Consider the following 13932-nt stretch of genomic DNA (forward strand, 5'->3'; position numbering starts at 1 on the left):
TCTGACCTACAAAATACCCCTATTTTCGTTGACCTCACCAAGCAACACTGGTGATGAGCGAAATTGACAGTGATATCCTTTATTCTTTTTCGTCCTCTGCATCCGCCGTCCTCAGCGTGTCAATTTCAGTCAACCATCAACGGGCTAACCGCTGGATTTTCACACACTTACATTCCATTTGAACGGGAAGAGCAATGTTGCACCGTGTTCAATACGTGACATGCTTTTCACTTGAAGGGGAAAGCAACATTGGAAAGGTTTCGTTAGTGTGCTATTCCGCATTAAGGGGAAAAAGTGGCGAAAGTACAATAAGGACGACCCGAAGTACCACGATGCTGACATCGATGATAAGATCGGATCGTGTGTGTGCTCGGCTTCGGCACGACACGAGCGAACCACCAAAACAAAACCCCAAACCAAAATTCCAAACCGGTCCGAGCACATGGCAGTGAAAGTGCCGGTCAGAGCATGCTTGTTGAGTTCTGGTGAGGGTTTGCCGACAAGCAAGATTTAGTCGCTTTCAAAGCGTTCACGCGAGAAGCCGTTGTGACGGTTTACATTGACGGGATTTGTCGGCAATGTTTTGATTTATTACGCTCGTTGTCGTTTCGTTGGCGGGAAAGTGTGTACCGTACTAGGTGATGGTTTACATTTAACATTTTAATCTAATTCTACTATAACATTCAAATTGAAAAAGTCATGTAAGCAAGGTTATCGAAACGAGTCTTTATAGGATAAAATATACAATATTCCTTTCAAATACTGCTTCAAGTGATCGCTTTTTACCGTACAGTGTACTTAGTTCAAAGTTAGCAAGCCAGTAGAAAGCAGAGCAATATCCTTAATTGGTCGTTTCCACCATTAGCCCGCAATAAATCCCTGCAACAACCAGTGCCGAACGTAATTAGGTGAACGCTTTCGGGCGTGTGCTTGTGCTTGCGAAAGTCCCGAGGCAAGCAGGAAACACCCAATTCGGTGTAGATTCCCGTTTCGCATGTGAGGACATTATCCGCCAGCCCTGACTACGACTGGTATAACGAACCAACGACCCCCCTATCGATGGTGCAAGATATCGTTCTCTCTCCCACGATACGAAAGGAATTGTTCACCCGCTAGTGCGCAGAAAGACCGGTAGGAAGTGATTATCATTTGCAACCAGTGTGGTTGTTGAATGGGTTTCTTGTTGGGTCCGCATGCACTGGACTGTGACGCTACTTAATGTTCACCTTGGGGAGCAATTCTTTGACGCGTCGGTAGAGCGGTACTTCGTAGGAAGAAATTAGTCCAGTGGCTCTCCGTTTAGTTCGATCGATCACTGGGCAACCTTGATCGCTCGACAGGCAAAGGGACCGGTTCGCCTGTTACAGGTACGTAAACGCGTGTTCATCGAGTAATGCCACACCGTTCCCTCGATGGCCTTGTACAAGGGTGACGACGATCACTGACACTTGGCAGTATGCAGCTGGCCAAGCGGTTGCTTTTATCGTCTTTCTTTCGCGAGTGCACGTATGATCGAGTATGGTTCGATTGCAGAAGCAATAACGCAAATAGCTGCTTGATTGGTTTAACGCGGGCAAAGCGTTATGCTAGAGGTGCATCGAACTATTTATGGAACTGCAACATCTTTTTGCTTGATGCACTTGTGTCTTGCGAACGGTTAGCTTTGGATATGTGTGACAGCAAATAGAACTTGATTGCATTTGATGTAGGTTGAATTACAATTTGAGGCTATCTGGCGATCTTTGATCAATGTGATCATGATAGGTTGTAAGTTGAAGTTTTAATATTTGTACAGTTTAAAGTGTTTGATCAATATATATTTATTAGAATCAAACGAAGAATTCATGTCAGCTTTACATATTCAAACCATCAATAGTGAAATGTTATTCATCTTGAAGAAGATTTCATGTTTTGAAGAAGATTCCATTTCATTCTTTTAATGATCTTAAAAATACTCATCAACATTGAGTTCTTCTTAGAGGATCTTGTATATCAATTAATATTAATATAAACGTTTCAACCAGTAACGAAGATAATATTACACATATTATTATCAAACCGTTTTAATTGACTTAAAGTTTGCAAATAATTGTTTTCCAATTCATTCATATTTTCTGCTCTGTCGGTTAAAATATTTTAAATTCTCACGATTTTCTTTAATGATAATTTGCGATACTCTCTTATTACATCACCTTAATTTGGTTAATTACTAAAATAACCTCACCATCCTCCCCACACCTGCTGTTTTCAACCTGGCGACACACTTCAAATAATGACCAAAAGCGTAGCTGGCAGTCGTACTGGCTCTTGCACGTGGAAACGCCTCGAGCATTTTAGACTCTTTGGAAGAGAAGCGTGGCATCAATCGGAAAATTGATGCCGCTTTGCTTGAAGCTCTTGAAATGGGGACAAAGAGTTGAAAAGCGTGCTTGCTAAAGTTTGGTGACTTTGCCTGGTTCAAGTGGAACATGACGATGCAGCCAATGGAGAAGAGCTGGCCTGGTGTTGATCAATTAACTAGAGATTTTGGTGCCGGAGTCGGTGTTTGAAAACTCCCAAGGATAACTTGCGTACCGTACTGAGTCGACGTTCGATTAAATTCTTGCTGCAGACGTGCCTTCATCGAAACACTCCGTTACGTTTGTTCTCAGCGCAGACAAATCACGCCGTTCCGTTTGCCTTTAATTAAACCACCACCGTTCAGTGGCCAAAATGGCCAACGGAGCCACGGAAAATACGGTTTGCATTCGCCAAACGACCATCGTGTGCTGGTGGCGTAGTTTTTCACCTACACTTTTGATCCGATTGTTTACCTTCCAATTGCGATATAACGGAGCCCCGGCTTTTGGCGCTCTATTGACACACAAACAGCTGCCCGAAGCATCGAGAAGCTCGCGTTTTCACTGCCGGATGTCAGCTCAAGAGAGGATGAGATTTAATTGAATCAGTCATTCTGCCCATGGCGGTGTTCATCTTTTTCTCCGATCCGTGAGCTGAGAGATGCACAGTTCCTCACCGTGTCATCTATTATGGAGTAGGTAAAACCATCGCACTTATACTACACCAGACACACTGATGCAATAACAGCAAAATGAATTATCTAAAAAACGCTGACCTAGGGGTGATTTGCACTTCCCAGAGAGCGATGCAACCGGATGCATCGCCTGTCAACTCTCTGAGCACCAAAGGGACAAGATATGACGCCATCATGCTGGTAGGGGTAAAGGGCTAACCAGCATTTCCAATGGCGTTTGCTTACCAGAAGTAGTGAAACAAATAAAAAGAAAAAGGAATGCAAAAACCTGCTTGTAAATGGATGAGAGCATGAGAGACAGTGAGCATGAATGTTCAATCTCCATATGCAATCAAGCTAGTGCATTACACAAACTGTTGTTCCTCGCTCTCCTTCGCCATTTCTTTTTCGGTGAATCCGTATGGAAACGCTCTTTGCTCTCGTCTTTTTTTTTTTGCAATTTAGTCTGCATTACATTCAACTGCATGGCTCACAGCGTCAATTGCAATGTAAACAGATGGTAAACCTTGAGAAGCGTTCGAAAAGCTGGTTGGTATATGTAACGGTTTTACACACTCCGATCGAGAATGATAGGATCAGGGTTGCAGATTATCGAATCAAGCAGCCACTCTTATGCTTGGCAGAAGGCAGGCTTCTCATATCAAGAAGCACATCATTTGGTGGTAAGTGCAATGGAAACACACACGTCTAACACGTTCGTTGAATTTGGATTTGGAGCGATATTTTACAGCTGGCCACTTGTGTTCCAGTTGCTTTCAATGGACTAGTCGGTTGGCTTTGGATTCGCTCAACCGAAAACCAGCCGGTAGTTGGTAAGGACAGCACAAAGAACGGAGAGAACGAAGAGAAAATCCGATTCAATTGGGCGAGAGATCAGCTCAACCGTATTTGGTAGAACCTCGTTGTGCAAAGCTTATTGTAAGCTCCGCAACATGGCGCTGTCATAAGTAGTGTAACCATGTCGATGCAACCTATTCCCTGCATATTCTTTCAACGATTTAAAGAGTATTTCAGAGTGTTTGCTCGCATTTGCTATTTTAAATGTTCTCCTTATTGCCAACAAACTAAACCGCGATTTGAAAATTTTAAAAGGGTTGTTAAAAAAGGCTCATGATTCGTCGGTACAATCAATGTGATATAGATATGATATTATCACTGCTTCGTTTGTTACAAGGAATTGCCATTTTTCACAGCATATAACCATTCGAAAATAATTAAATCAAATTCAAATCAAGCATTTTAATGACACGTATGGGGCTATATGTAAAGCACCATGAAATACAGTCAATTTAACATGAAACATATAGCAAAAAATCTACAAACGCATTGAAAACACGGTTCAATCCATTGTTGCTCGAACCAATTTAAACGAGCCTACAGTCTGCCCTACATGATAATTTGTTTCACCATCGTCATCCTTATACCAATCGCACCAGTACTCGGAAATGATGCTTTTCCATCCACACAACATTACTCTACGCCAATAATAATTACTGTCTGTGCGTTGTTGTTGCTGCGGCTGATGTTGCTACTGATGCTGTTCGTATGTTTTCTAGCGTTGGTTATGGTGGCAGAGCTTCGAAAAGAGCAGGAAAAGTACAATGCATTAAAATCCCCGCTTACGCCCGCTTGATAAGATACACAATAACAAAACGAACAGCGTAGGTGCCTCGTTTACGAATTCATTTATCAGAATGAATATTAATTGCTTCATTCGCCGAAGCACCTTCGTCCCAAACCAAATCCATCCCATCGTGCGGTGAAACCCCCTTTTTCATGGGTAATTTGTGAAGCCAAGCACAATAAGGGAAAGATGTGTTTCATCATGTTGTTTCACTGTTTTTTCAACAGAAGATAAATACAGTTTAAACATTCAGTTTTGGTTGGTCAGCAGGTCAGAAAGTCGTGATAGAGTGGGACGAATGAAAAATGGGAATGAAAAACATGGACACCTTCCCGGTGTCAGAGGTCATTTTACAGCATGTTTAACCTTGAGCCGTCGTGTGACTGTCCCAATTACTGTTCTCTGGATCAGCCAATTGAGAGGACAGCGTCGATGGATCGATGAAAAATGTTTGATTGAACAGTTTTCCATTTATCGTGGCTGATTTCTCCATTCCACACAAATGATTGATCAAAATTTGCATCTCTTTTCAATGTTCGTTTTGCTGGTTGCATTTAAAATATGGTGCAACCGTGTCAGTGTTGTGCAAACATAACAGAACGTGATTTCTTAACACGATTTTTACTCAGAAAGATTTGATCAATACTATGAAATTGCTACGTGTTTTTTATTTGAACAATGTATATCAGCAAATTGATAAGCAGCTTTATGAGAGGTAGCTTCTTATGCTCAATGGCGTCACTCTTCTGCACTGCCTTGTAAGTGAAATAAGTATTGTAACACTTTTGTTATAATTAGTTTCACTGGTAACTTCGCGCTTCTCAGCAAGCAAAACTCAAGCATAATTTCAGGATGGAAAGAAAAGTGTCAAGATTACACAAACTTCCAAAGTTCTGCTCTTAGCAACGGTTCAGCAGTCCTTTGCGTCACGTTTCTATCTTTCTTATCGTTTTTAATCTCAATATGGCGCTTTAGTCTTGTGCATCTGGTAGTCCCTTCTACTTTTTCTTATCACTCTGCAGGAGTTGGTTTCGGTTCAAAATGCTTCGAAAAGGAGAAGGAGAATGGTGCTGACTCACGTAGTGGACGCAGCTGTTTCTCTTCACTGCGTTCAGTGCGAAAATTGAAAATTAAAACCAACGTTCAAATAATATCATTAAATTATAATCATACTCCCGCGTTAGCCGCAGTGATCGCCGCGAAGGAACAAGAACTATGGGATTGAAAAAGTCAAACCAAACTAATGGAAAAACAGATCTGTAAAATGATTCTATTTATTGTGTTGTTTCACACGCCTTTTTTGATAATATTTTGCATTCATTTACAATTTACAAAATCCGTGCTTCCTTCACGTGTAAAAGATTTTTTTTAATTTCACACCGACTGTCGTCCACTCGTCCGATGTGGAATAGTCCGTTGGCAATCCCGTAATGGATGGTTAGAAGAGTAATCACAAGAATGCTGCCCTACCCGCAACCACAACTGTGATGATACGCAGAATAAACGAGGTAGACTTTCCCGTCCAGCTTGCGGGATTTAAATTATAACTTTATTTGCCTTTCTTTTCCCATTATCTCATGAAACTGATCTGCCTTTTTTATTTGACTCGTTGTACGACTTGCACTTTGAGTCCAACCAATTGGCATCTGTTAAATGGTGGAAAGTATCTTTTACACGATTTAACGACGAAGAAAGGACAACGCATTTTCACAACGAGAAAAATGAAACTGCATGAGATTGAGCTTGTTTCCGAATTCTACTCCACTCAATCAGAAGCTGGGATGGAGCAAAATGAGCAAAATTGGAAGAGTAATTTAATACGGAAAACTGAAGTGCGTTAAAAACCCGCACTTGAGCCAGCTGTGGAAGTGGAGAATTCAAATTATCTGATGAGTTACAACCTTTGTCATTGTGATTACGGTTGTCGTAGAGCAGAGAGGTCAGTTAAATTATGAAGGGTGTAAATAATACACAAAAGAGCTCAAAGATGGAATATTATTACAAGGATAAAGGATAGTCAGCTGATTCAATGCGAATCGAACATCAATTGCAGAACGAATGATATGTGTAAGCAGTTTCAACGCAAAAACAACATCTACCAACATCAGTATGACATGATGGTGTTTTCATCTTGTCTATTTAAATAAAGAATCTAAATCGAGATTAATTTAAATAAGGAATTAATAAAAAATAAATGAAAAAAATTAATGAATAAAATTTTAATCAGCGCAATTCTTCAATTCAATTAGCTTATCATTTCTTAATGTCTTAAATATTTCAAACTTCTATAGAAAGTGTACATGACATCTTTTAAAAAATGTAAGCTAAAAACTAGACTAAACTTCCGTTTTCCTTTCTCTTGATCTGTTTTGTTGTCTAAGCACTTCATAATTCTTTAAGTTATCTTCCGTTTCCATCCCTTGAAGTATTTCTTCGCACGCTGTATCCATCCTCTCACGGCCATAAGCGTGGTAACCATAACATTCGGTGCCAAAATAACCACAAACTTTGCCGACAAACTACCACGAAACTTGGAAACATTACGATCCGCCAACCCACGGCCGAGACATTCGTTTCGTTCCTCAGGGTATTTCCAGCAAGGCACGATAGTGTTACTACTACTACTACTACTCATATATCTATTTCGCATGCCACACACAAACAGTTTCCTGTGCTTAGCGGGGAAAAGACAATGAACATGAACCTTTAAAATCTGCAGCTATTGGAATACTTCCATCGATCCACACACTTTGAACTTGGCAAGATGCAGTGACTGCAGGAATTTTCCCCCTAGGAAAGTATCCTACTAAAGCTCTCCAAGAAAAGCAATTGTTTCTCGCCCATGGATACGATTTCATTGGTGTGTTTTACAATGAATCATTTGGGTTTGGTGGCTTTTTTCCACGCGCTAATCACTTTTACGTGCCAAGTTTGGACCAAGACAAGACTTGGAACGATTCATTTTTGTGTATTCGTCGAACTTACAACCGTACAACTTTGCGACGCAACTAGACTGAATGGCAGTTATGTGAAAGCATGCAGTGAACAGTGGAAATTTATTCAGTTGATAAATCAGCTTCCTTTCCCAACTGTGAACAGCGCTACACGGGCCGCAAGGCTAACGGAAAATATTTCAGTAATGAAGGGCTAATGTTCGGTCAAACGCTTGTCGTTGAATTATCGTTGAAGAAGTTGTTATACCCTATAAATCAAGCAACGTTTCCTCCTTGAACATATCATTATCCATTTTCTCTTCTTCTATGCAACAGGCTACAGAAAGGCGTCACCAAACAAACAAACATACTGCGGCAGTGCTTTAGTCAAATACTGGAAACTTTTTTTTGCTATCCCTAACCAACCGTTCTACTTCCTATCGGTGTTGAACATACTGCGACACAGAGAACGGCTACAAAAGCAATAAAAAACTCAGTACACAAACTATCCAACCAGAAAGGACGGAAAAATTAAAAAAGGGCAAATAACAACGGAGTCTCAAGACTTTCATGGTGACGATATGGTCGTGGCGGTGACAAGCAAGACTAAAAAACCCTTAGGCAAGTAGACGATTTGCACAGTTTGTGTTCTTTAGTCCAAAGCAAAGGAAAGAAACGGTGAGACGTGTGGCAGGCAGTGAGAATGGAGTGATGTTGATCTTGTTTTCGTGTCAAAGCGTATGTGTAACACATGTGAAACGGGGTCGAACGGTTAATGTAAGCATAGCGTGACCTTTTACATCAAACATTGACCGAGAAGGGTAACGAAGCAGAACAAAGTGAAAATTGAATTACCGCAAGGCAATAATTTAAAAAAAAGTTCAACCACAGAATTAAGGCGATGAACGTGTCGTCGCATGTATTGGGGATAAGGAGAAGTGTGTTTACTAGTAACGGCGTTCGTCAACATGACAGGTAAGTACTGTTGCTCGTTGTGAGTTAAAGGGTATAAATTACAACGTTTTATGAAATAGCTATCCTTGATTTGACTTCAGTGTAATTAACAGTGGTACTTAGTGATAAACTGTTGCAGGTTATCGATAGACCCTTGATAAAGATATATAAGCTACGGTTTGTAACAATGCTTGTGACCTTCCCAATCGTCATCTAGCAGTTAATTTTCCCTTGTATCGTACCAACCATTTTTAATCAAATCGTACTTACTCTGAACATGAGAGAGACACCCTGAAGAAATGTGTAAGTAACAAAACTGCTAATAAAAGCATCCTGTTCGGTTATCATAGGACCAGAGAAGTGATTATTTTTCTCGTTTTTACAATACTTGCATGTATCCTTCCCTAACAGAAGTAACACTGCAGCTATTTGCCTTGTTTCTATGCGTATGCTAGGGCACAGACACTACTATACTCCGTGCATCATTTTGCAACTATAATTGATGCCGAGGAGCAAAGCTGCAATTTGTATTTTAACGTTTATCGTTACTCTCTGGGGCTCTATTTTCTCGCATTACACTTATCTATATGTCCTGGGAAATTCGAAGCGGGTTTAGATGGTTCATGAAAAACGTTAACGGATTACTACTTGTGGAATGAGATAAAACTGCTTTTTCTCTCAACCGTAAGTCAGCTACAATTTTGTTTGGATAGGGACACAAACACATATTGATCGACAAAAAACCCAACATTCGATTGTACCGGAAAAACATACCACATTACTAGAGCTGGTCTTCGGCAAATGGCTGTGTACGGGCAATGTTTAACGAATTCCCAACCCTTGTGTGGGAGTTGGCGTTTTCGATTTACAGGCAAAGGACTGCTAATCGGATGATCGAGAACGGGTATAAACGGGTATACCAATACAAATTCCAGCATCCCAATTTAGGCCCTGTGGCCACAGACTCATCAAACGATCGTGGGACACTACCGCGAATTCACACACACATACACATATAAAGAGTCTAGCGCCAACGGAGTGGTTGGTAACAAAATCAATTAAAACGAAGCCGCGTACTGTGCCGATGGCTGCGAGGTCGAAATTGTGTGGCGCTTTTCGTGTGTCCACTGGAACGTGCCATAAAGCAATCATACTTACAGGGAATTGCAATTGCCACAATGTTCGGCGTATTTCAATTCGCCGTGCAGGGAGAAAACAGATAACTCGATAACGAAATAGTTGCGGACCGTTTTGCTGATTGCATTTGTTACAGTAATTGGTAGATATCGTATATTTACTCATATAGTGTAAATATTTTTTTGTAAAAAAAAATAAATTTGTTTATCAAATGATACATTAACCTTCTCCAATATCGTTGGTTCGACATGGTTCCTTTCCAAACAGAGTGTAATGAACAAAGATTGAATGATTGATAGAATGAACCAGGTTAAATTTACTTTTATTATTTCCTCACGTAAGAAGTTAACGTAAGAGTTAAGCAATCTTTAATCAAAACTACAATAAATAATTGCAAAAAGTAAAAGAATTGTTTTCTAAAATTCATCTTACCCATCCTTCAAACACACCATTACGTCCCAATAATGCCAACCATTTTCCAATGCAGTCAAAATGATTAAAACAAATCAAGCATAAAATGGTAACCAGCTGTACCAAACCGAATGCAAAGCTGTGACTGGTTGGAGGATTGGGGGGGAGAATATTCACACCATAAACATGACCCTTACTACTCGAACTTGAACCGGTCGGTCATGATACCCGCGTCCTTCCTTTTTTCTCACAGCTCTCTTCAATTGTTTTCCCCCTGGTCCATTTTCTCATTATGAGACCCGTGTGGGTGCTCTCTAGGGTCATGCAGCTCGTTATTCATTAACGATTTCATCTGTTGTTAAACAATCAAATAACATTTTAAAACAAAACACCGTCTACGCTATACGTTTCCCTGTTGCGAGACATATGATGAAGTGGAAAGGTAGAGTGCAAGCAAGAAGGGAATAGTTGGGGACAATTATGGCTGACGCGAAGGTCGAGGCCTTCATTTATTATTGCAGTGTCGAGGGAATTGGGGGAAGATAAAACGCCGAATACAACCCACCGAACCAATCACCCGGCAAACTACGTGACCGAGCACTGCAAAAAGCGCACCTATATAGTGCAATTGTGATTGCAATATTTTCCACCCAGCTTACCGACCAGTTCCTCTCTATTCCTTCAGTGCACCCGAGGAAGCGGTGGAGCGTTAAAACTGCGTACACCGTACCGAATATGACTGAATAAACTGCACCACCAGCACACTAGCAACCCGCGTATACATAAGAGGCATGCGAACAGTCGATGCGAACAGCAAAAAGAACTCTCTGCTGCACATTTAATTAAAATTCACCGGAGCTCGGGCTCCACTCCGAATCTCAACTAAGAGGAGCAAACAAACAAAAAATGACTGATGAAAAAACTAGAGAGAGGAACTTGCAGTGAATCGATCATACCGTTTCCCGAGACTGCTCGGCGCACTCACTAGCTTCATTTGACTATAAGCCAACCACAGTTAAACTAATAAACATGGAACGATATAAAACAAAAGAAGAAAACTCAAAAGGCTTGGGTGATAGTTTTTGACCACATGTACGATGAGATTGACGATGAGGGTGATGTGAAGAGAGCATACAAAGAGGGAACAACTATGAATGTTTTTGACATGAAAAGAATAAAAGTAAAAGTGAACAAAGTGAGGTAAAAGACTTTTTTTTAATAATCTAGTTCATTAGAGGGATTTTAATGAAAGCAGTGAAGATTTATTTGATTATACTTTGTTGTGAGTATTTTAGTAGATTTTTGTATTGTTTTTTTTCGTGGTTTTTCGTAGATCAAATTTGTTGTTGAATTATATAGTTACTCACTTCAGGTCTGGATACAAATACCAATCCTTATTGAAAACATAAATATATTTGTGGCTGGCTCTTAAAATTTGGTTGGTGTAGAAACCTATTTTAAAAACGATTTCTATAAACTGTAGGATTACAATACACGCGTCAAGTTTGTACAATTAACAACCACTCATGACTAAATGCATTCTATTGTATATGCCTAATACTGTTGTTTGTGTGTAAACATGTTCGTAAAAATTCAACATATTCGCTAAAATGTTGTCGTTGCTGGGAGATTAACGCTTATTTCAGTTCTCAGTTCTCCTCTTCAACTACACCAATCTACATCGTCTACTGTCATATATTTTGCTAATGTTTTGTATCTCTCTTTATAAACCTATCCACTTATATGAGCGATAATAATAGCACAAACACGTCCGTTCAGTCCCAAAACCCCATGCACACGAACAATTTATGTACGTTACAAGCAGTTTTGTGCTTTGTACGGTTCTGGGAATAAAGTCCCATGTGAGTGTGTGCGCGGGGAGTACGAGTAGTTGTAATTAAAATCCCTGTGAACGGAATGGTTCCGGAAAATCCACCTTGTGGACTAATGACTGAACCTATCTACCTGTTTCCGTTCGATATTTCATGCAAAAAGCGTGAACTCATGCTCATCAAGCAACCGAACGCTGCCCGATGCAGTAGTCCGGAGCATGGCTGACACATGGATTGCAGTTCATAATCTTCCGGTAATTAGTCGCACCGTGACAACAATGTTCGGCTTACCGACACGGACGCACTCCCGGAAGCGTAAAACCGGTTGAACGTACCACCGTAGCCCTTGCCTAAACTAAGCTTCGATCGGAACTGGAACGAGTGCGTTGGTTGCACGAAAAATCAATAGATAATTAAATAAATTAATTTATTTTCTATCAACGAAGTAGGCTCCAAAATCACGATGTCTATCTAGAGTGGCCTGGATGGGCCCCCAAGGTATACGCGTACGTTCCATTGGAACGGAAGATTGCTGATTCGAGAGGCACTTGAAAATGTTGACATAGAAACGTGATGTACGTAAAAAGGTCCGTGAGTGTGTAGCTTCTGACAATGGATAATGAGACACTAGTTGAATGCAGTTGGTACAAACAATAATGATTATGTTACGGTTAACAAACTGAAAAAGACATGGTGAACTTTTGCACGATGTGTCGGTAATCCGAAAATCCAGTTCCTACGAGTTAGGTTGTGCATCAAATCTCGATCATACCGTAGCATATTATAATAACTAGAGAGCTACGTGGTAAAATATGGGTACTCCTATCGCAATGATCTAAATTTTGATATCACAACTTACATTTCCTATTAACAATGATAAAAACATCCAACTATCTTCGAAAAGCATGTTACTATCTGTAGGTCATTCGCTGTGGCAATCAACCAGAAAAAGCTTATCGCGTCCCGTGTGGTTAGCGAGCTATTTTTCTCGCGCAATACAATCTAAAATCGATCGAAATTGTGTTTCCGTTGCAAAATCTCATTTCAATACCATTCCTGCAAATATCCTTTTAACACTTCCTCTCGAAATCACATCGACCATGCTCAATAAGCACTTATCAATTGCGTATGTGAGGTGGAAATGTATGTGTTCGTCCATTTTAAGCTCAAGCGTATTAAATTTTAGTTTGAAATCAATTACCCTATCCCACGGGAATATAACCTCGTGGAATGCATGGTGCAAAGTAGGGACTTTGGGACGATAATTATTATAAGCCATAAGCGTTGAGCTTGGGGTTTTAAGGAAAAGGTAGCATGAGGATAGAATTCTGGATAGCCTTAGGGAAGAAGTATATTAGAGCCATTAGATAGTTGTACGAGATAACGCAGAAAACTATCTTCTCGTTTCTAAACATCGTTCCCTTTCTCTGAGCGCAAACGTGTTTGAGATGGACTTAATTGAGATGGTCTTCTGTGTAAGCCTTTCTCGTCCCTTTCCCAGAATTGCTCAGTGCTTGGGATAGATTGATTGAAATGGCGTTACTAAAATATGGAAGAGATTAGTCGATGTAGAGTGCCGTAGTAAATTTGCAGCTCGCATGCATCACAAACAGAGGACCAGACTACAAACTAATATGATATGACGTCATGCTCACTGACCTGTAATCGATCTAAAAATAGTAGTAATTTCATCAGGAAAGTTATTGAGCTTAGTAGAATCTGGTTTTATTGTGATATAAGGATGTTGTGAAAAATAAAGCCCGAGTCAAAATACCAAACATTTGCATAGCTTTAGGCGCTATTAACAACGCAGACGGAGTGACACAAATTCGGCCAAAGTATGCTAAGCCTTTGCAAAATAATAAATAACTTCCTAAACGCTTCGCAAAAGTTACATTGTGCCACACGATCCAAAACCCCTCTGCGGTATAGCTCAGCTCAACAAATGGCAGATTTTAGAAAATGAGATTAATTTCACACTAAAAAGCTCCTGCTCCATAACGTCCC

The 13932-nt window shown here is 40.3% G+C and overlaps 1 protein-coding gene across 1 annotated transcript in view; it reads left to right on the forward strand.

The window, feature by feature from the left end:
* Positions 1–546: 546 nt before the first annotated feature.
* LOC121600224 overlaps positions 547–13932 on the forward strand; it is a 33624-nt gene continuing 20238 nt past the window's right edge. Inside the window, exons 1-2 of the mRNA XM_041928638.1 lie at positions 547–638; positions 7928–8566. Of these exons, the coding sequence (XP_041784572.1) occupies positions 8560–8566 (7 nt within the window). The 5' untranslated portion in view covers positions 547–638; positions 7928–8559. The remainder of the gene's footprint in view (positions 639–7927; positions 8567–13932) is intronic.

The sequence above is a fragment of the Anopheles merus genome, chromosome 3L (genome assembly GCF_017562075.2).
Source record: "Anopheles merus strain MAF chromosome 3L, AmerM5.1, whole genome shotgun sequence".
Classification (NCBI taxonomy): domain Eukaryota; kingdom Metazoa; phylum Arthropoda; class Insecta; order Diptera; family Culicidae; genus Anopheles; species Anopheles merus.